This window comes from Zingiber officinale, chromosome 10B (assembly GCF_018446385.1).
Source record: "Zingiber officinale cultivar Zhangliang chromosome 10B, Zo_v1.1, whole genome shotgun sequence".
Classification (NCBI taxonomy): domain Eukaryota; kingdom Viridiplantae; phylum Streptophyta; class Magnoliopsida; order Zingiberales; family Zingiberaceae; genus Zingiber; species Zingiber officinale.
In genome coordinates, this window is record NC_056005.1 from 25,177,768 (window position 1) to 25,201,928 (window position 24,161).

Consider the following 24,161-nt stretch of genomic DNA (forward strand, 5'->3'; position numbering starts at 1 on the left):
CACCTGCACTAGTAACTATCTTTTGTCCTCCAGAGGCGTCTCTATCATCTTCATCCTCGTCTCCTCCTTTGCAGGTTTATCAGCGTCGTCCTCATTCTGCTTTGCTGCCGACCTACACTGACACTGCTGTGGGCACATCTTTGGAGTCGAGTCCTTCGCCGTTTCCTCCGGTCCCATCTCCTGACTCTGATGTTCCTATTGCACTTCGAAAGGGTATGCGTTCCACTCGTAATCCTTCTCCTCACTATGTTTCTTTAAGCTATCATCGTCTTTCCCCATCCTATTATTATTGTCTGTCTTCCTTGTCGTCTGTTTCTCTTCCAAAGACTGCAGGTGATGTCTTTGCCCATCCAGTATGGAAACAGGCTATGCTTGATGAAATGAGTGCCTTACAGAGCAGTAGGACTTGGAACCTCGTTCCTCTACCTCCTGGGAAGTCAGTGGTTGGTTGTCGATGGGTGTTTACGGTGAAAGTTGGTGTAGACGGCACGGTTGATCGGCTTAAGGCTCGTCTTGTCGCTAAAGGCTATACTCAGGTATTTGGATTGGATTATGGCGACACCTTTTCTCCTGTTGCCAAGATGTCTTCTGTGCGTCTTTTTCTGTCTATTGCTGCAATTCGCCATTGGCCCCTTCATCAGTTGGACATCAAAAATGCATTCTTACATGGTGACCTGCTCGAGGAAGTCTACATGGAGCAACCTCCGTGTTTTGTTGCTCAGGGGGAGTCTTCTGGTCTTGTATGTCGCTTGCGGAAATCTTTATATGGTCTCAAGCAGTCACCCAGAGCATGGTTCAGTAGATTTAGTACCATAATTCAACAGTTTGGCATGACTCGAAGCGAGGCTGATCATTCTGTTTTTTATCGCCACTCATCTACTGGTTGCATCTATGTAGTGGTTTATGTTGATGATATTGTCATCACAGGTAATGATCATCTTGGAATTTCACAAGTAAAACAACATCTTTTCAAAGATTTCCAGACAAAAGATCTTGGCAAACTCAAATACTTTCTAGGGATAGAAGTGACACAGTCTAAAAATGGGATCATTATATCCCAAAGGAAGTATACAATGGATATTCTGGAAGAAACAAGAATGTTAAACTCAAAGACAGTCGACAATCCCATGGATCCTAATGTCAAGCTCCTACTAAATCAGGGGGAGCCCCTTTCAGATCCTGAACGGTATAGGCGATTGGTAGGGAAACTAAGCTACCTTACTGTCACTCGTCCGGATATCTCATTTGCAGTGAGTGTAGTAAGTCAGTTTTTTAGCTCTCCATGCAAAGAACATTGGGATGCAGTAACTCGCATTGTTCGATATATCAGGGGTGCACCAGGAAAGGGTCTTTTATATGAAGACAAAGGACATACTCAAGTCGTAGGGTATTCTGATGCAGATTGGGCAGGATCTCCCTCTGATAGAAGGTCCACTTCTGGATTTTGTATATTTGTCGGAGGTAACCTTATTTCTTGGAAAAGTAAAAAACAGAATATTGTGGCAAGATCCAGTGCAGAGGCAGAATATCGAGCTATGACTATTGCTAGTCAAGAACTTATATGGTTAAAGCAGTTGCTTCAGGAACTAAGGTTTGGAGAGGTTACACAAATGTCACTCATATGCGACAACCAAGCCGCTATGCATATTGCCTCAAATCCAGTCTTCCATGAGAGAACAAAGCATATTGAAGTTGACTGTCACTTTGTCAGAGAGAAAGTCATATCTGGAGAAATATCTACTAGCTTTGTCAACTCAAATGATCAGCTAGCAGATATATTCACTAAATCACTTAGAGGTCCCCGGATTAACTACATATGTAACAAGCTTGGTGTATATAATCTATATTCTCAAGCTTGAGGGGGAGTGTTAGAATAAGTAAAAGGGTATTTTAGTCTTTTGGTGTATATTTTCTTTTCTATATAAAGGCCTAACTCGTGGGGTTCCGTTAACACGAGATTTTAGGTTTTGCTTTGAACACTATTCAAAAATACAAGTGAGGTTCCTAATGTGCTAGAATCATTTTATAATGAAATAAAAACCCATTATTCAGTTGACTTGCGCACTCTCCGATAATGCACTTGAGTTCACTAAGAAAATTGTTTCTACATTCTGTGATTCTCATGGCATAATTCATGAAATGTCTTGCTCATATACTTCACAACAAAATGGTGTTGCTACACGCAAACACCATCATATTTTAGACGTAGCTCGTACACTTCTCTGTCACACATATGTTTCTAAGTATTTGTGGGGTGATACTATTCTCACAGTTTGCTTCCTCATAAATAGGATGTCGTCCCGTGTGTTAATGGGGATATCCTGTTCTCATGTTTTATTCCTGACAAACCTATTTTCTCCGTGCCTCCTAGCATATTTAGTTGCGTTTGTTTTATTCTATTTTACTCCTGGCTTGGATAAATTGTCTCCTCGCTCCATTAAATGCATCTTGCTTGGATACTCTCATATACAAAAAGGGTATTGTTGTCTTGATCCACTCATAAAACGCAGTTACACCTGTGCTGATATTATATTTTTTTGAGTCACAACTATACTTTTCAATCATCGGATACATCCGCTCCTCCATTACAATCCCACCCTCTATGTCTCCCATTACATATGCTCATCTCCCAAACCATTACAAGTGTATACAAGGCATTCTCGGCCAAAATCGGTCTCATGTCCAATACCTCCTCTCTTGCAGCTCCTTGTGCTCCTCACCCTTCCAATATTGATCTGCCCATTGCTCTTTGTAAAGGTATTCATTCTTTCACTACCCATCGTTTGTCTAACCATATCTCGTTTGATTACTTGGCTCTTACTTTCCGCGCTTTTACTGTTTCTCTCATCTGTAGTAGTTTTGACTTTCTACTCTGAGGCTTATCAACACTCTACTTGGAGGACTACAATGGATAAAGAAATGTCTGCTCTTATCTCTCATCGTACTTGGGAGCTAGTAACTATACCACCGTCCGCTGTTATTGTTGCATGTTGTTGGGTGTTCACTCTGAAGTATAGAGTTGACGGTACTATTGATCGATACAAAGCTCGTTTGGTAACAAAGGATTTACACAAACTTATGGTGTTGACTATTTTGAGTCGTTCTCTCCTACTGCTCATCTGAATTCTATTAGAGTTCTGTTCGCCTTGGTTGTCAATCAATCTTGGCCAATGTTTCAGATGTGAAAAATACATTCCAAGATTTACACGAGACCACTCCAGGGTATGTTGCTCAAGGGAGAATACTTCTATGATTTACAGACTTAAAAAGGCTATGTATAGCCTTAAACCAAACCCCAGCGCTTGGTTTGATAAATTTAGTAATATAGTCAAAGTTGACTGCAGGAGTGTAAATTTGATCATTCTATGTTTGTACGACATAGCATAAATGAGATTATCATTTTTGTTGTGATATACATGGGCTTGACGAAACTAAGAAGTATTTGTAACAACACTTTGTTACTAAAGATATGGGATGTTCTAAGTATTTCTTAGGAATTGAAATTACTTACATTAAGTCAAGAGTTTCATTATGCCAATGGAAGTATGCTACAGATTTACTCAAAGAAATTGGATTGCTTGGAACGAAGTCGGTTGATACTCCTATGGATATCAATCCAAGTGTTTGGGATACTACAACAACAACCAAGCCTTATCCCACTAGGTGGGGTCGACTATATGGAACCTTTTACACCATTGAGCTCTATCTCCTACTATATCATCATTTATATTTAAATAAATTTTATCTTGTTTTATTGTTGCTAACTAAGTCTTTTTTGGTCTTCCTTTTCTTTATTTGATATGCAAGTTTGTTATAGTTTCACATTGCATAACTGGAGCCATGGTTTAAAGTGCCGTGCCTAGACGGTCGAAACGAGCGAAACATCTCGTTCCACTCGGCGACTGACACCGGCACAACCCCGACACCAGACCCACGACAGCTGCGACGTGTTGCGTGACCCCATGCCCGACACCATACCTACGGCAGTTGCAACGTATTGCGCAACCTCATGGTCGCAGCGAAGGGGTTGGTCGACCTTGCACCAACAGCAGAGGGATCGCATAACCCTTTCTCTGCCGCCACGGAGACATTGTGCGACCCTATGACTGCTGCAGAGGGGTCACACGACCACTGTGGTCGTCCCGGAGGAGTCACGCGATCCCTGTGGCCATGGTTGAGGGGTTGCACAACCCTGCAGCACCACCGAAGTAGTGCAAGCTCGTGAGTGGTGTTGGATTTCGAATTTTTTTAATTAAACTTAGGTTAATTATTTTAATCAACTCCTAGTTATGATAAAGATAATCTAAGGGGGCGTTTGGTTCTCCTCTAGGAATCAGAATGGGAATGGGTATCATAGTGTTATGGAATGTGAATGGGTATGAGCTTGGGTATCATTCTTAAAAATTATGTTTGGTTAGTTAAATATTTTTAATCGGAATGAATCTAAATTTCCTTTTTTACCCTTACAGGAAAATAAGAGAAAAAATTAAATGGGAGAGAAATTTGAATGTGAGAGAAATATATGATGAGAGAAATGATGAGAGAGAAAGTGTGTTGAGAAAAAATGAAGAGAGAGACAGTATGATGAGAGAAAATGAGGAGAGAGTGCATGATAGGAGAGATTGAGAAGAGAAAAAGTATGATGAGAGAGAAAGTGCGCTGAGAGAGAAAGAGTGATAGGAAAAAATGAAGAGAGAAAGTATTATGAGAGAAAATGAAAGAGTGAGGAGAGAGAAAGTTAGTTGAGAGAGAAAGAGTGATGAGAAAAAATGAAGAGAGAGAAAGTATGATAAGAGAAAATGAGAGACTAAGGAGAGAGAAAGTATGCTGAGAGAGAAAGAGTCATGGAAAAAATGAAGAGAGAGAAAGTATTATGAGATAAAATTTAAAAAGTGAGGAGAGAGAAAGTATGATGAGAGAGAAAGTGGGTTGAGAGAGAAAGACTGGTTAGCAAAAAATGAAGAGAGAGAAAGTGTGATGAAAGAAAATGCGAGACTGGGGAGAGAGAAAATATGATGAGAGAGAAAGTGTGCTGAGAGAAAAAGTGTGATTAGAGAAAATAAAGAGAGTGTGTGATGAGAGAGAATAAAGAGAGAGAAAATGTGATGAGAGAAAATGAGGAGAGAGAGTATGCTAAGAGAGATTGAGGGGAGAGAAAGTATGATGAGAGAGAAAGTACGATGAGAGAGAAAATATACTGAAAAAATAAGTAGAAAGTGTGTAATGGGAGAAAAAGTGTGATAGAAGAGAATGAAGAGAGAGAAAATAAGGAGAGAGAGTGTATGATGGGAGAGAATATAGAGAGAGAATAAGGAGAGGGAAAGTATCTTGAGAGAGAAAATGTGATGATAAAATAAGGAGAGAGAAAATATGATGAGAGAGAGAGTGTGTGAAATTAAAAAAACATGAACAAATATACTAAGAGTATTTTTGTCTAAAACTTAATTCACATTCCTATTCCATCAAAACCCAAGGGAGGGGGTGGATTTCATCCATATCCAAATTTTTGGGTTTCATTCCAAAATCTTGATTCCATTCCCATTAACCAAACACAAGGTTTGGGAATGAATCCATTCTCTCATTCCCAAACCCATAAACCAAACGCCACCTAAATAGGTTTTATTAAACCCCAATAAAATTTTTATTTATTTATTATCTATTTTTATGTCTTTTCTTTTTTTTAAAGATTATTTTTTATAAGTTTATTTTTAAATATTTATGTTAAATATTTTATTTTTTAATTAATATATTTTATATTTAGAAAACACCGAAACTATATCGGCATGACACGATACGGTACCGAAACCTCGGCACGGGCCGAAATTTTAAACCTTGACTGGAGCATTTATTAGTTGTCTAAGTACATGCCCATACCATCTTAAACGTGCCTCTTAGAGTTTCCCCTCGATAGATGCAACTCTGACTTTCTCTCTAATGCTCTCATTTCTTATTCTGTCCATTCTTGTATGTCCACATATCCATCTTAACATCCTCATCTCTGCAACTCTCATCTTTTGCTCATGTGCTCGAGTCATAGCCAAACATTCAATTCTATATAACATAGCAGATCTAATTGTATTTTTATAGAATTTTCCTTTAAGTTTTAGAGGTACTTTATGATCACATAAAACACCCAACACTTTCCTTCATTTCAACCATCCTGTTTGTATTCTATGTAAGACATCTCTCTCATTCCTGTTATTATTTTGCAAAAATGATCCTAAATATTTAAAGCCCTCGGTTCCGGAGAACTCGTCATCTCCTATCTTAACAATTATCTCATTATGTATAATATTGCTAAACTTAAATTCCATATATTCTGTCTTTATTCTACTAAGCCTAAAATCTTTCCTTTCTAGTATTTCCTGTTAAGATTTTAATTTAGCATTTACTTTTTCACGTATTTCATCTATCAAAATAATATCATCTCTAAACAACATGCACTACAGTAATTTCGTCCATAATTAGCGTAAAAAGATAGAGACACATCCGTGATGTAACCCTATCTTTATTAGAATGCTTCAGTTATTCTGTTTGAAGTCTTTTCTCTAGTTATTACATTCTCGTACATATCCTTAATTAGTTCAATATATGTTACGCTAACACCTTTCTTTTATAGAATTCTTCATATAATTGCTCTTAGAACTCTATCATAAGCCTTTTCTAAGTCAATGAATACCTGTATAGATCTTGTTTTTGCTCTTGATATTTTTCAATTAATTGTCTAAGAAAATATATAGCTTCTATTGTCAACTTTTCAAGTATGAACCCAAATTGATTTTCGGTTACAATGGTCTCCTTCTTTAATCTTTTTTCTATTATTTTTTCCCAAAGTTTCATGGTATGACTCATTAGTTTAGTACTTCTATAGTTTGCACAATTTTGTATGTCTCCCTTGTTTTTATATAAGGGAACTAGAGTACTTATTCTCCATTAATCAGACATTTTTTTCGTTTTCAATATCATGTTAAATAATTTTGTAAGTCATTCAATATCTTGTTTTTCTTAGGCACTTCCATACCTCTATTGGAATATTATCTGGTCCAACGACTTTTTCATTGTGCATCTCATTTAAAGTTTATTCAACTTCTTTGAATTCTACGATAAAAATTTAAATTTCTATACTTATTTGACCTACTTAAATTACCTAAGTTAAGTTGGTCACCAAAACCTTCATTAAAAAGTTGATGAAAATACCTTTTCCACAACTCTTTTATTTCTCCATTATTTACTAGTACTCTATTACATTCATCTTTAATATATTTTATCTGGATAAGATCTCTTGACTTCCTTTTTCTCATTTTAGCTATTTTATAAATGTCTCTTTCCCCTTCTCTTGTATCTAATTTTTGATATAATCGTTCAAAAGTTTCATTCTTTACTTCATTCACTACTTTCTTAGCTTGACTATTGTATATTTTTTTTAAGTTTTTCTCATTTTTACAAATATATAATTCCTTATAAGCTATTTATTTTTCTTTCACTTTCTCTTATACTTTCTCATTCTACCACTAAGATTCCTTCCTTAGTGGTGCATGCCTCTTTGACTCGCCGAGTACACTCTTAGCTACTATTTTTAATTTTGATGTCATCTTATCCTATGTCGTATTAGAATCATCATATATTTCACCTAATGTTTGTACTTCTACCTTTTCCTTAAATATATTTTGTTTCCCATCTTTTAACTTCCACCACTTAATTTTAGGAGTCGTATATATTTTCTTTCTATTGATACTATGTTTGAGGTGTATATCCAATTCTACTAATCTATTTTTAGTAGTTAAGTTTTATCCAGGGATGACCTTGCAATTTTTACAAATCTTTCCATCCTTCTTCCTAACCATAAGAAAGTCAATTTGCGATTTATTATTCCCACTTTTGAATGTGACTGTGTTCTTCTCTTTTCTTAGAAAACATATTAGCTAATATAAGGTTATATGCTATCGCAAAATCTAATATAGTTTTTCCTTCCTCATTTCCCGTTCCAAACCTATAACTCCCATGTACCCTCGCATATTCCTCATTTTTCACTCCAATATGTCCATTTAGATCACCTGCTATTAAAATCATTTTATTTAGCGGAATGTTTTGTAATATTTCGTTTAAGTCGTCCCAAAATCTTGATTTGGTAGCTTTATCTAATTCTACTTGTGGTGCATATATGCTAATTATGCTCATAATTTCTTTCGCCACTATTATCTTAAGGGCTATAATTTTATCTTCTTTTCTAACTATTCCTATAACTTCATCCTCTAACGAATTATCTACAACAATACCTACTCCATTTCTTATTTTACTCTTTCATGTGTATCATAACTTAAAACCCGAGTTCTCTATCAGTTTTACCTTCTCGCTAACTCATTTTGTCTTTTGTACACACAAAATACTAATTTTTTTCCTAATCATCGTATCTACTGCCTCCATTGATTTACCAATGAGGGTTCCTATGATCCATATTCCAAATTTTATATTATTAGTTTTCTTATCATATTTGTTCTTATCCAACCTATGGTATGAAAACTCTTGCCTATTTAACACTACACCTAAGTTCTCATAGAGATGTAGCAGTCCTTATCGATACGTTACATCAGACCCTGTAATTTGAACTCTTGCATATTTAGTACTACACCCGAATTCTGGAGATGTAGCGGTTCTTGCCTAGACGTTAGGACCCTGCAACTCGTTCCTTTAGGGGAATAACCTAGCATTAACATAATAGTTTAATGGATCTATTCATTGAATATTTATCATAATTTTAACGTTGGTTGGTAATCTAATGCAACCTTCCTCCTTTATCTGGGCTTAGGACCGGCTATGACTGGTTTGTCATGGGCGGAGTTAATCCAAGTGTTTGGGATGATTGGAAAATTCTTCGAGGATAAGACAAAATATTGATGGTAGGAAACTCATTTACTTAATAGTAACGAGACATGACATTTCTTTTACAGTAGAAATGCTCAGTCGTTTTATGGATAAACCTAAGCAAGTTTACTGGGATACTACAATTACAATTCTTAAGTACATCAAGAAATCTCCAGGGAAAGGGTTGTCATTTAAGAGAAATATACACCTAAAGATTGAAGCCTATTCTGATGTCGACTATGCTGGATCAAAGATCGACAGACGGTCCGCTTCTAGATATTGCACTTATATAGGGGGAAATCTAATAACATGGCGAAGTTAGAATTAAACTACTATTGCTAGGTCAATTGTCGAAGCGGCATGACTCACACAGATGTTATGGCTAAAGAATTTGCTTGAAGAATTAAGATTCACCTACAATGAACCACTGCATGTACTGTGATAATCAAGCGGCTATTCACATCTAAAGTAACCCAGTTTTCAGTTTTTTATGAGAATACTAAACATATTCAGGTTGATTGTCATTTTATTCGCGAGTCTATAATGAGATAGAAAATTGCTACTCCATTCACATTATTATCCAATCAAGTTACTGACGTTTTTGCTAAATTTTATGACAAGCTGGATATGATTGACATATATGCTCCAGCTTGAGGAGGAGTGTTGAATACGGTAGCTTAATTATAGGGATTGTGATTGATTGTAATTAGCAATTGATAGACATAATTATAGAGAGTCTTATGTATATAAATATGAGTGTATTTGATAGAAAAGGTAATTGAGATATATTTTTTCCTCTTTTACGGGTACGATGGACCCATTTGATCCAAAGGTCATCCTCCTTCGTCTATATCCACCATATAATCTTATCAAGGGCTAGGCTCTAAGCCCGCAAGTCTCAACATCCCAAATCCCCTTCTTTTTTAGTCTGCATATATTTGTCCATGACACTGAGGGATGCCTAAACGTCCACATGAAAGACTTACAGATACTGCCAATGATGCTAGGGGTAGTGACAGGATGGATAACCAGAAGCAAAAAAGTAATGAGTTGTGCTTTGCCAACATAGGATAATATCCTCTGTGACCAAACGCTGATCCTTCATAGCAAAGAATCGAGTAGGGGACTATAGTCAAAAATCTGAAGTCGTCGAGCAACTAGCAATATTCCCAAATATCTAAAAGGCATCATACCCTCATGAAAACCAACGATGGAAAATAGCCTTTTGCATGTTATGTCATCAACACCAGCCAGATAAATGTTCGAGTGATATAGCAGTATTTTTATAATGCAAATTGAGACAAGAAAGGATAGCAACTAAGGCAAGGACCTCCTCCATAACCAGATGTAGATCTAAACAAAGAATTAGAGAATGCTTAATATTTTAAGTATACGATATATGATTACCAATGAATGAAGTATCATTAGAAAAAGGCAGAGGCTTAGGCTATTATTTTGCTTATCATCTTAGAGAAAAAAATGAACCTTATATATATTGGTACTCAGATTAAATTTGTGGGATAACATTCTCACACTATAAAAGTCAAGACAATGAGTCTAGGAGATGGGAAGGATGTGGAGGTCCAAGTTAGCGGTACAATCAAACTTTGATTGCCTAAGGAGCACACATCTTATGTCAGTAATAATCTAATTTCCAAGAGATGATCAAATTAGGGGGTATGATTATAGAGTAGCTAATGGAATCTATGGATGACTCTTGGGAGGTTGTGACAAGACCTATATTGTTTAGAGATAATCCAAGCCATATGGTGGGTAACATGTGTAACAGTTGGAGAGACAAATCTATTAATCATCTTTCAATGGAGGGATCTAAGGGAACTCCTTTATAATGCTTTTGAAAGCCAAGTATTTTACATGCAAAGTCAAGGTAGAGTTAGGATCATCCCAACATGGATCAAATGACTTCATTGTGTGCATTAAAATGAGGAGCATGCTAGAGTTGTGATGATGTCTTAAGATGCATGCTAATGTTATGGAGACATAGAGCTTTCAATGACGAGGATTTTTACTTAAGAGAGATTTTCTTGGATAGTGCATTTGGTGAAGCTTTGCTTGGTTTCATTCTCATGTTTGAAAAGGGACCTAGAGAGGACTAAGAGGGTATTTGTATATTGTGCAAGGTTTAAAATTTTAAGCCATACCAGCGTTTTGATTTATGACTGGAATGATACAATGTTGCTTCCATACCGTGTCATGCTAATATGATTTCGGTATGTTTTGAATATAAAATATATTAATTTGATTTTTTTATTAGTATTTGATTGCATAAATGCTTTTCCTAATAATTCATCTTCACCTTATGAAATGGAAAGGTATTAACCATTGAAAAAAAAAAATTAAAATGAAAAAGGGAAAAAAGTTAATTACTTTAAACCCTTTTAAGATCCTAAAATAAAAGAAGAAAGGAAAGAAAAAACCTGCCCTGGGGCCATGGTTAGGCAAGGCCTTTGTGAGGTTGGGATGACCTTGCGATCTCATAGAGGCCGCTTCCACCTCGTGGCTTTGCCTATTGCTGATGCCGAAATAATTTTGGTGGTGGCCGCGATCCTTGATATAGTGCGAGAAGTAGCTTGTCTTATTATATGTACCATCCTTATTTCAGATAAACTATGTTTCTCTCCATAGAGTAGAATTATATGTTGTATTGTTCATTTTTTAAGTGTTTTGTTTGTGGTTGTTTATTTAGAGTCATTTGTTCTTGACTATATATATTTTATTGCTTCTATAATTGAATATATAGACATGGCGTGTACTCTAATTTCACTAATTTTGACCTATATAGAATCAGTCAACTTGTGCTAACAAAATCAAAATATATATACTTGCTAGCATTGGCGGTTGGTGGTTTCTTAGTAGTGTGTTGCTACTAGAGGTGCAAACAAACTGAATTGAGCCGAATAGTATGAGAATATTGATATTCGAGTTTGAGCTTGAAAAATATAAGTGATATTCAAATTCAATTCAAAGCTCGAAAATATAAATTATTTTTGCTCGAGCTCGGTTGGAAATGAAATTTCAGCTCGAGTCGACTCAAGTTATTTGAACCTGATTTGAGCAAAATCAAATATAGCTCGAAATGACTTAAATTCAAGTTTGGTTCGAGTTATCTAAACCTTAATCTGAGCATATTTAAACTAAAATTGTGTAAAACTAAACCAAGTTCGAATCGAGTTTGTCTTGCGAGCAACTCATGAACAATCGAACAAAATATTAACTTCAAATTCGTCTCGAAAGAATTATTGAACATGTCCGAGTTTGGTTCGAATTTGATAATTTGGAATACGAATCAAATATTTTTCTAGCTAGTTCAAAAAGTTCACGAACAACTTGATTTATTTGCACCCTTAGTTGCTACACTAACCTCAACCACTACACAGTAGGAATAATTGCAACAAGCATGACACTGCTAACAAAGGTCACAGTGATAGCGACCACCACCACTGCTCGATCTAATTGCTCAAGATGAGATCATTTGTACTCTTCTTTTTGATGAGCTTGGTGATGATGAGAGGGATGAGATTCTACTATTTTGATTGAAAGAAAACACACAGATATACACACGGGGGACTTAATAAAGAAAAGAGAGAAGGAAGAGCATGGGGTAGATCACGATGAAGAGGAAGAAAGAGCTCATTATGGAGGGCAACAAAGGGAGAGGAGTAGAGTTGCTGCCATATGATCTTGAGGTTATGAGTTTGAATTGTGGGAACAGCCCCATGCAAAATGCAAGGCAGGGCTGTGTACAATAGACTTAATGTGGTCTGGCCCTTTCCCGGGACTTGCATTGGCAGGAGTTTCATGCACCAGGCTATTCTTTTTAGTAGTTCATAAACTGCATTTATATCCTCCAAATTTATTAGCATGTTGTCAACCATCATATGAGCTCAAAACCAATATGTGCGCCACAAAAAAAGAAAAATCTATCCATGTTCTCTAGCTTCACTGTTCCAATACTCTATGCAAAACAATATATGTATAATTGCTGCTTATTTGTTGTTTGTCTCAGGATTTTAATGTTACTGGTGAACATTTGAATGATTTCTTTGGTGGACCAGCCTTCCTTGCTTGGGCTCGAATGGGAAATTTACATGGGTATGTAACCAACAAGTAACCTACCAGATTTTTTTTAAAGTTTTTTTTTTTAAGAATGTGCAACCTAAATCAAATTACCTTACTAGATAAAAAAAAATAACATGACATCTATTTTCTCTTATACATTTAACTAATAAATGTTCTATTTAAGATTGGAAAATGCTGTACTCTCTACCTGAGATCATGGCTTTGGTAGGAGTTTTGCATCATTTAGGACCAACTGCTATCCTACAGAGCATCATTTTTTGTGTTTCTCATATTTCATTGGGATGCGTAATTGAGGTTTCATCAACTTTTTTAAACATCTGGAGGTCTGATCTTAAAATTTTGTGCTAGCATCCATTTGTTAAAGATTGAAAGTTCAGGTATGACTGATGCGATTTTTTCTTGTTTACAACGGGTGCACAATGTTCATTCAGCCCGATCCCATCATTTTGATTTAAGCTGTTTTTTTAGTCAAGCCAAGAAGTGTGACAAGCATGGATGAGGGGTGATAAAGCTTATGGTTCCACTTCATTATAACCTATCACATGCTGTTGATATAGGAAAATTCTTTAGGCCTTTCTATCGGTTGTTTCCTATGCAAGTTCAAAATCTATGTGTCTCTGCCTGCAGAGAAACAGTTAGAGTGTCTCGAAATCTTTTATGCCTGCTATGTTGATCAAGAAGCAATTAGTTATATATTTAGATTTTAGACTAGAACTAGTTATGCCATAAATATATAATTGGGTCATTTCTAACTGTGGAAGTTGTTCGATAAGTGGTTACCCAGTCAAATTTGACATAGTATCAGCCCAACTAACCCCTAGTTAGGTCCAGTTTGAGTCCAAAAAAACCTGAGCCAACACAACAAGAAACAGACCATATTCAGTCCTAAAATTTCAGCCCAATTAGTTTCAAATCAACCAAAACAGTGAAGTTCCAGTTCAATTAATCCAAAATTAAAGCAAATTAAACAAATTAATTCCTCTAATCTAACTAGCAACAAAATTTTGCCCTTTCTCCTTTGCTTTCTCTTTTCTTCTCCTTTGTTTTTCCTCCAAGGAAACAAATGAAAACTATCAATCTCTCAGCTTTTTTTTTTTCTTCCCACTTTTCCATCAAAGTATACAGACCCTTAGTGACTTCATGGAAAACAAACTTATAGGAAAGTTATGAATATGCTTCCAAAACTTTATGAAATGTAATTTAGCTGAAAAGTGTAGCATCTATATACTCATCCAGAAGATTGCATCAGCATATATTTAACAGTGATTTGTCTATGCCAGCTGCATGTTAATGAGATAAAGTATCGTGTTTAACGATAATTTGGAATAAAACACAAATTTTGAACTGAACAAATGTTTAGCTGTTGTGAAATGTGTTTATTTATGTTGGTGGGTTGAGCCAAAGAGCATCATCTTGGTGTGTTTGGATTCATACAGCAAGTCGTGTCCCATGTCATACTTTCAAAGGCTATTTTCCATAACTAATAAAGTGAGAAATGACTGAAAAAGTGTGGGTTCCTATATAATTATTCTTTTTGTTTCTTTTGTCCTTGGATTACAAAGATAAGGTTAGAGTATTTTACCCAACAAAGAAAGGATAGGATTAGGGTAGTTGTGTAAAAACTTGGGATCAAGCTAGATGCCAGGTTAACTTGTAAGGAAGACTTAGGTGTTGTTATTATGGTTAGGACTAAAAATTTTGGAAAAATCTCAAACATTTATGCTTTGTTTACTTGGGACGAAGGAAACAAAAATCATGGAAAAATTTCCACCATGGAAAATTTTCCTCTATTTACCTCATTAAAAAGGATGGATTATATTCCTTTCTCTTATTTACTGAACAGACAAATTTATAAATTCATCGATGGATAATTTTTTGATCATTTTTGCTTCTGCCCAAATCGGCGGAAAGCAATTCCCTCCCTTAATGTGCACAACTATTATGCGATCGATTGCCCAACACGACATCCTCTTCCTACCGGTGGCCCTGCGAGAGTTTATTTGCCATGTTCCACCGCTTGCCTTCTTCTCCTCCTCCCTCCCGTCTCTCTACTTGTGGTGCCTCTCTATTTCTTGTCCAGCAGGAGCAGCAGCTTCAGCATCATCTCCTGCTGTAGTCTGTCTCATCTTCAGATCCTCTGGGCTCAGCACCTTCCTTGTTTGGCCATCGGAGCCGACATCTGATGAGGAACCAACCAGCTCACTTGCGCCAGTGTGGGATGCAGGTTCGAGTGCCTTTTTCCTCTTCCTATACTTAATCCAACACACATTCCAAAGCTGGAAAACCTAAATGTCCTACAATTTGGGCAACAAGAGGGTGGGTAGCTCTCGCTTTGATGGTCGGTAGCTAGAAAAAAAAAGCAGCGAGATATGTTGTTGCTGTTGGGAATGTTGGTGCAATATTCCCTAGGGTCAAGGTTGACCAGGATGACTGAGCTTGAATTGGTTCAAGCTCAAGTCTTGATGTTTGGATTTCAATGTTTGACAATACATGGAGACAAGACATGGAGATTGCAGGTGCAATTGTTCATGTGGGGAGATTGTGAAGAGGAAAGTCCTGGTGAGTGAAACCAGACAGATGAAAAGTCCTGGTGAGTGAAGCCAGGCAGATGAAAAGTCCTGGTGAGTAAAGCTAGGCAGATGAGAAGTCCTAGTGTGTGAAGCCAGGCAGATGAAAAGTCCTGGTGAGTGAAGCCAGGCAGATGAGAAGTCCTGGTGAGTGAAGCTAGGCAGATGAGAAGTCCTAGTGAGTGAAGCCAGGCAGATGAAAAGTCCTGGTGAGTGAAGCTAGGCAGAAGAGAAGTCCTAGTGAGTGAAGCTAGGCAGAAGAAAAGTCCCGGTGAGTGAAGCCAGGCAGATGGGAAGCCCTTGTGAGTGAAGCTAGGCAGATGAGAAGTCCTAGTGAGTGAAGCTAGGCAGAAGGGAAGTCTTGGTGAGTGAAGCCAGGCAGGGGAAATCCAGGTGGATCAAGGGTGATCAGACACCTGGTATTGATAAGTCCAAGTGGGTCAAGGATGATCGGACACTTTGCACGAGGAGAAAGTCCAAGTGGGTCAAAGGGATTGACCGGACACTTGGTGAGAGAGTCCTAGCAGGTTAAGGGTGACCAGATGCTAGGCATGATGTACCAGGTTGACCGGATGTTGATTTAGGGGACTTTGGACTTGGTTTTGGGCAAAAAAAACCATGAGCTGGATCGATCAACCGATCGATTGGCTCATGCCCAATCGATCGGCTGATCGATTAGGTGAGTCCCCGCGACAAGCCTCTTCCCAATCGATCAGTGGATTGATTGGGAGAAGCTTGCAATCGCACATAATCCGATCGATTGGAGCCTCCAATCGATTGGCTGATCGATTGGGAGCTGCGATTTCGCGCGATAAGCCCTGGATCGATTCACCGATCGATCCAAGCGTTTTCCGGAGAGCACAGAGGCGCTCTGGATCGATCGACCGATCGATCCAAAGCCTCCCCAATCGATTGGGAGCAATCCAATCGATTGAGATCCGACCGTTGGTGCAGATAAAGACGTTGGCGAGCGTTTTTCTCAGCACTTCTTCGATTCCACTCCACGGGTGATCACAACAACTTCTCCACAGAGTCCTCACCGCCAGTTCCTGAAGATTCTTGGAGGCTTGTGCTGGTGCACGTCCAAGTCAAGAGGCGAGGAAGAAGTTAGGGTTAGGGTTTCGTGTGCAAACTTGTAAGATCTTATTATATTTTGTTTCCCTTACCTTCTTCTTGTACTGAGAGCTTGTAAGGCTTCTCCGCCTTCGGTAGTTACCGTAAAGGAATGTTTTCATAGTGGAGGGTGCGTGAGTGTATGGATCCTTGGACTAGTTACCTCTTCTTGAGGTGGATACCAAGTAAATCCCTAGAGTTAACGTTGTGTGTTTGTTTTCTTGTATTTCCGCTGTACATTATCACAAGAGACAAGCAACAACGAGCACGAGATCGCGCCGAACTATTCACCCCTCCTCTCTAGCTATATTTCGGTCCTAACAAGGAATCTTAGAGGAGATGAAAGGAGTGATGGTTTACTACTGTTGGCTGAGAGAACAGGACAAACCAATGATGAAGCTGCGGAAACATTGAAAGAAGAGGAAGGAGAACCTTTCTCCTTTTCGCCGATGGCCTCGGCGAGCTTCGATGGGATCCAATGACGGCCTTGGCTAGGAGATGAAAGGAGTGATGGTTTACTGCTGTTGGCTGAGAGAACAGGACAAACCAATGATGAAGCTGTGGAAACATTGGAAGAAGAGGAAGGAGAACCTTTCTCTTTTTCGCCGATGGCCTCGGCGAGCTTCGATGGGATCCAATGACGGCCTTGGCTAGCTCCGACAGTTGCTGTGCATGGCTAGAAAAGACAACAAAAACAGCAAGGTGCTGCTCTTGAGAAGAGAAGGAGAAGCAGAGGGAGATGGCAAGCGACGGTTGGAAATCGTTGTTGTGAGGGGAGGAAAAATAAACTTATTACTCTTGATGCTTGCTATCAGTGAATGGGAGAAGAAGAAAGTTGTCGTTGTTGCTAGATTTCTAGAGACCTGACGCCCCGTCGACACTTCCTGCTCCTCTGCCTTAGCCCACCTCATCGAGTACATCTTCGCCGCCTTTGCGTGATCGTAGTCGCCCGCCACATCTCAGAACTTGCCACTAGATCTCCAATCCTGAGCCCCATCATTCGCGATCGCCAGCGCCGAGATCATCAGCTCAGCTTAACAATCACACCGCCAACGAGGTAGAAATATCATCCGGCAAATTATACAAAAGACGTGCAAGGATTTTTATAAGGAGCGATGCTTTGGCCCTGCGATTCTCTTTAATTTTTTCTTCTTTCGCTTCATTCTCTTCTTTCCGTGGAGAGTTTTTATTCTTTCCCCTCTCCCTTGTATTCTTTTCTTTTCTCTTTCCTTTCTCTTACCCTTCGCTACGAATTTTCTTCCCCCATTAATTCATTTTCTTTCCCTTTCCATCTATTGAGGTAAACATAGCCTTAAATTTAAGATTGCTGAAATGAAGGTAGGTTCAGCTAAATTTCACCATGGTATGCCTTTTCTGTTGGCTATGCATCTTTATTCTCATTTTATGCTCCCTTTAATTTCTTGAAAGTGAAGAATGCTTAGTGTCATGTCAAACTCGCACATGCAGTTTTACAATTGCAATTTCTTTTTTCAGGAACACTGTTGATGGTAATCCTCAATGGTGTTGTACATATCTACTTGATCCTAAAGATCCACTATTTGTTGACGTAGGAGAGGCATTTATCAAGCAACAAATTAAAGGTATTTTGCAAAGGCCTAGGTTATTTTTAGTCTATTGGTTCTTTACTGCAAATGGATTGAATTATTCTAGACTAGATAAGATTAGTTCACTGCAAAAAGGTATTTTGATTTGATTTAGAAGGCTTTTTTCTTTTGGTTATACCCCATATCTCCATTAGCTTAGTTAGTAGAGATAGAATCCTATAGCCTCGGATATGAAAGCTCAACATACCACTACTAGTACAATTGGTTGCTACTCTATATATTATACATGTATATATATTATTGTCAATCGCGTGGTAAAATTCATGTTTCTGACCGCAATAGTTGCGACACACAACTTATTCTTGTATATACAAATTAAGCCTCTTGCAAGTGGCCTAATCGCCACATTAAACTAGTATTTGGTGTTGTAATATGAATGTATAAGTTGATTCCATTCCTAAGCCTTTGAGCTTTGGGATAAGTGATCAACTAATCAATGTTTACATGATACCATAATAGGAGGTCCTATATCTGTTTCTATATCGCCAATAATATATTCCCAATCAAACTTAGTCTTGGGAGATCAATATGCCAAGTGAGAAGATGGATTTGTGGAAAAAAGTACAAAGTTGAGTCTTTTTTTTTTTGCTTAATTCAAACCAACTTAATTAAAGAAATGAATAACTAATCTTGTTTAACATCTTGACATTTATGCACTCACCTAAATCAATGGCAGTTGCTCACCTAAATCAGTGGCAGTCTTAGTAGAATATGTTATGGCAAATGCAAATGCTCAATTAAGTTATTGTGTCAATTCTACATACTTAGATGATTGCCTAAACACGTCTCAAATTCATATGTGCATATTAATATGGAATATTCAATAATAACACTATTACATTATACACAAAATAATTAGCATCATCATTCATTATTAAACTACATTTGTCCTAATTATTTTGGGACAATTGCATATATTTTATTCCTCCTTTGAGCTCTATGCAAACTATTCACTAATTATAGTCAAATCAATTAAATTATTTTTTATTATGTTGATGGTTTAGCTTAAGTGAAATTGTTTCTCATTATACCCTAGGTAGCACCCACTATCTTATGTCTTTTTGACGAATAGGAAAAATTCTAAGCAATCCTTGCTTCTTGTATATTCATGCATAACTTCCTAAAATTCTTCCGAGCTTCAAATATATTGTAGAAATCTAGCTTGTTACAAGTATATTTGTCTTAGGCATTAGCAAATCTGATTAGAACCAACAAATGAAGTGATGATCTCATTAGATTGCACTTTCTCCGACAATCATTCTATATGGTTTGTCATTTAGTGAAACACAAGGTTTGAGGCTATATGCATCTCAACTTGATTGTTACAATAAAGCTTTATTGGCTTTACAAGAGTATATCCTAGTTTGGTCATTAGGTATTTAAGCCAAATAATCTTGCATGTTGCTTGGGTCATAGATCTATATTCTACCATTACACATAACTTTGCTATCATTTGCTATCATTGTTTGCTTCTTGTTCTTCTCGGGAATAATGTTGCCTCATAACTTTGCTATCATTTGCTATCATTGTTTGTTCTTGTTCTTCTCGGGAATAAGGTTGCCTCATAAGAGAACACAATAGCAGAAAATTGATCATCTATCTGCCAGAAAGTATGCCCAGTTGCATTGAAATACCCCACAATTTGTAGGTAACCTCAATAACAAAATAAGATACCTTTTCCTGGACCACTTTTGACATTATATAGAATAATTTTATATTATATTTAGTGGTCATGACATTGATTCTCTAGAAATTAACTAATTACATTAGCAACAAATAAGAAGGCAGGAATGGTTATTGCAGAATAATTCACTTTTTCTACTAGCATCGAGGTCCGTTCTAATTTGACACTAGGATCCATACGAGTATCTTTACCTTGTTTTTAGTTTGGAAGTTTTGTTGGAGATAATCTTTTAATTTTACAATCTCGACCTGTGATAATAATATTGTCCACATATACAATAAGAAGTATACATACGTCTCCTAGATTGTGAAATGAGAGAGTACATCAACAGTTTGGAATCTCCTAGTCATGCCATATTGTAGAGCTAAAATTTTCAAACTAAGTTTTTGGAGATTACTTCAGTCTATACAGAAACTTCTTTAGCATACATACTAGACTAGTCTCCTCTTGAGCAACAAACCTCGGAGGTTGCTCAAAATTAGGTAGGAACACGACACGTGTAGTGGCAAAGGGCATGTGTGCGACATGTGTAGTGGATGTGTACGGTGAGCAAGGGGTACGTTCGTGATGGGCAAAGGGCATGTTGGAGACGTTTGTGAGCTCATGAGTCATGTGAAAGGCAATGATGGACTCGTGGGGGACTCAAAAGATGTTGTTATGCTCACAAAGATACATGTGGACGTAATAACGACAATGCATACAGTCGCAAGGTTGCTACAAAGATGCAAGGAGCAGCTTGTTGTGGAAGTGAAAGGAGGAATGAGATGCCGAATTCAAGCAACTTATGGATAGATATTCATGTGGAGGATGATCAGTAAGAAGGAGATAGGCATGGCTGTTATAGTGTGTTGAGATTAAGGGGAAATTGCTTCTCATTGAACCCTAGGTAGTGCTCTTTACCTTATGTACAAATAGGAAATTTTATAAGTAACCGCTATATGTATGAGGATGTAACGACCAGAGTAAAGACTTCAGGCGGAGTAACTGAAGCATTTCCAATAAAGATAGGGTTACATCAAGGATCAGCTTTAAGTCCCTATCTTTTTACATTAATTATGGACGAACTCACTGCACACATTCAAGACACAATACCGTGGTGCATGTTGTTTGCAGATGATATTATTTTGGTAGATGAGACACGTGAAGGAGTAAATGCTAAGCTAGAATCTTGGAGGGAAACACTAGAAGGGAAAGGTTTTAAGCTTAGTAGATTAAAGACGGAATATATGGAATTTAAGTTTAGCAATATTAGAAGTAATGAAACAATTGTTAAGATAGGAGAGGACGAGTTGCCTGGAACTGAGAGATTTAAATATTTAGGATCATTTTTACAAAATGATGGAGGGATTGAGAGAGATGTCTTACATAGAATACAAGCAGGATGGGTGAAATGGAGGGGAGCGTCGAGTGTTTTATATGACCGTAAAATACCTCTTAAACTTAAAGGTAAGTTCTATAAAACCGCAGTTAGATCTGCTATATTATATGGAGCTGAATGTTGGGCTATGACTCGAGCACATGAACAGAAGATGAGAGTTGCAGAGATGAGGATGTTAAGGTGGATGTGTGGACATACGAGGATGGACAAAATAAGAAATGAGAGCATTAGAGAGAAAGTAGGAGTTGCATCTATTGAGGAAAACTCAGAGAGACGTTTAAGATGGTATGGATATGTACTTAGACGACCAATAAATGCTCCAGTTAGGCGATGTGAAACTATGATAAACATGCATATAAAACGAGGAAGAGGAAGACCAAAAAAGACTTGGTTAGAAACAATAAAACAAGATAAAATTTATTTAAATATAAATGATGATATAATAGGAGATAGAGCTCAATGGCGTAAAAGGATTCATACAGCCGACCCCACCTAGTGGGAAAAGGCTTGGTTGTTGTTGTTGTAACCGCTATGCTCTCTACATATTCCCACATAACTCTTTAACATTTGTTAATCCCTGACATTGGTTAATGTTTTCTTTGGTTTTCCTCTAGTCCTTACATCTTTCATTTTAACTGATTTAAAATTTCTAATTATAAAAAAAATGATTAACCATGTCAAGTAATGTCGAATATGTGGTGACCGGCCTGACCCGACATAAGTTTCCCACCGGTTATCTCGGTAAATCGGGGAAGTGCACACGGAGACTCATCTTGACAGCCAACATTCTTAGAATTTGAGCTACCATCTTATAGAATCTATGGGTGGTAGTTGAACACATATCAATACCATCTTATTTTCTTTCCTTTTATCATGAATTTGAGCTACACCATATTGCATTAATTTTTTGTGATGCTTCCAAGAAAGTTGAAGCTCTACCTAGGTATCTCTTCCTAAGTATTTCACAGAATCCAATTTTGTTAATCATTGTACTGCAAGTAAATATGTAAATGTTCTCTCAATTGTCTGCTTGATATTTACCATTCTTTCTACCAAACATCTTTGTCTCTCTACTTCTCCTAAGAAGATCAGCACTTTGCTCGACACCTAATTTAAGCTATGAAGCTCACAATCCCTAGTCGAGTATTTACAATATTGTATAATATTTCTCAGGACTTAAGTGAAGATTTCTCATTCAAGGAGCCTGTAATAAACTATAAAATACCTCCCTCAATTATAGACTATTAGGGACCTAACCTAAGTGTTTCTCCTTTGGTCTTTTGACCCTCAGGAATCTCCCTCTGAATTACTAATCCTTCCTACCTAACAACGGTTTGTTTACTTCTCTCAGATCGTTTGTCTTTCTTGGGGTACACAGTTTGACCAAAAGGAGCCTAGACACCTATTGTTGGACTCATCAATGAATACTTTTAGTTGATATACAAGAAGCATACAACAACAACAATCAAGCGTGGGGTCGGCTAAGTGGATATGCAACTTGAATCTCTCTATATATATAGTTGATAGAAGAAGCATAACAAAAAAAAAATAGCAATCAGGCGAAATAAATAGAGGGTTTAATAATTCTCAGTAGATCTTTTCCTTATTTGCGTGCTCCTAAGTGCTTTGGTATGAATGGTGACGGCTCTTCAAGCACGGGGAGTCGCAGTTACTGAGGAGATAGACAATATCTCAATTTAGTAGTATTTTGATCTAGGTAGTGATTCGAAGTATTGACTCAATGCACTCTTAGAATTCATAGGGCACAAGATGCAGGTTGTTTTGTGGACATTTATTTATATACAAGGGAGGTGAGAAATCTCTTTTTTAAAGGAGGCTGAAAATATCATATAATAACTTGTTTCTCTCACTAGTCAACCACTGAACTTGTTTGATCAATTGTCTGATCATAGTGTATATTCATCATCCAATTGATTGAAGCTGGCCCAAATTTAAATGATTGAAACGCCATTCAATCTTGGCCTATGGGTTGATTCATAGCCTAGGGGAGGTGGCTAGGGTTGAAGAGAATAATCTAAACACTATACAATAATTTAGTAAATTACAGTCAATCTTGAGTTTTCATCCCTGAACTTGAATCCACTATATTGGATTTGTTCATTGACAATATTGGAAATCCGTATACCTCATATATATATTCCCTGTTATCATTGTGAGCTCCATGTAACAATCCTTTCACAAAGTTTGTTTTATTCACTAGCAGTTTACAAGCTTGTTATCAGCAAAAACCAAAATGGCATGATTACTTAGGTTATGAATTCCTTGGGCCAATTCCACATCTTGGACTTGCAACAATCCATTCACCAATCCACTCACTAGGAAGAGTGTTAGGAAATAGGAACATAATGTAAATTGTTGTTAGATCCTGAGATTTTGATAGTGGTTAATTCAACTTTATCATTAATGATGTGATGAATTTTCTAACAAATGTTGATTTGCATTTGCATCACCATTTTCGTGCTTTCCCATTTGATGTGGCAATTCATGCTGAACTGTTGTATAAGGTAGTTTTGCAATGACATATATTTTTGGTTTTAGTGGATAGTTGTTTCACTCTGGATTATTTTCCTTTGAATATTGCAGAATACGGGGACATAACTGACATCTATAACTGGTAAACTTATTGTTGGAATTTCAAATCGAAATTTGCGTAGTTGATAATTGATAGTGCAGTCATTAATTGTGCAAGTACAGGATATGATGCATAGAAATCATCAATTCTGACATCGGTGACTCATGAATGATTATGTTTTCTAAAGAAATTTTCTAGTGGAACTAAATGAAAGTGCTTTAAGCATCAAAGTCTAGCT

At 37.2% G+C, this 24,161-nt stretch overlaps 1 protein-coding gene across 1 annotated transcript in view; it reads left to right on the top strand.

Moving 5' to 3' along the window:
- LOC122029021 (alpha-N-acetylglucosaminidase-like) overlaps window positions 1-24,161 on the top strand; it is a 61,643-nt gene that overhangs the window by 19,001 nt on the left and 18,481 nt on the right. The window contains exons 9-13 of the mRNA XM_042587984.1: window positions 12,890-12,975; window positions 15,096-15,174; window positions 17,495-17,700; window positions 18,138-18,244; window positions 23,935-23,965. Coding sequence (XP_042443918.1) covers window positions 12,890-12,975; window positions 15,096-15,174; window positions 17,495-17,700; window positions 18,138-18,244; window positions 23,935-23,965 — 509 coding nt within the window. The remainder of the gene's footprint in view (window positions 1-12,889; window positions 12,976-15,095; window positions 15,175-17,494; window positions 17,701-18,137; window positions 18,245-23,934; window positions 23,966-24,161) is intronic.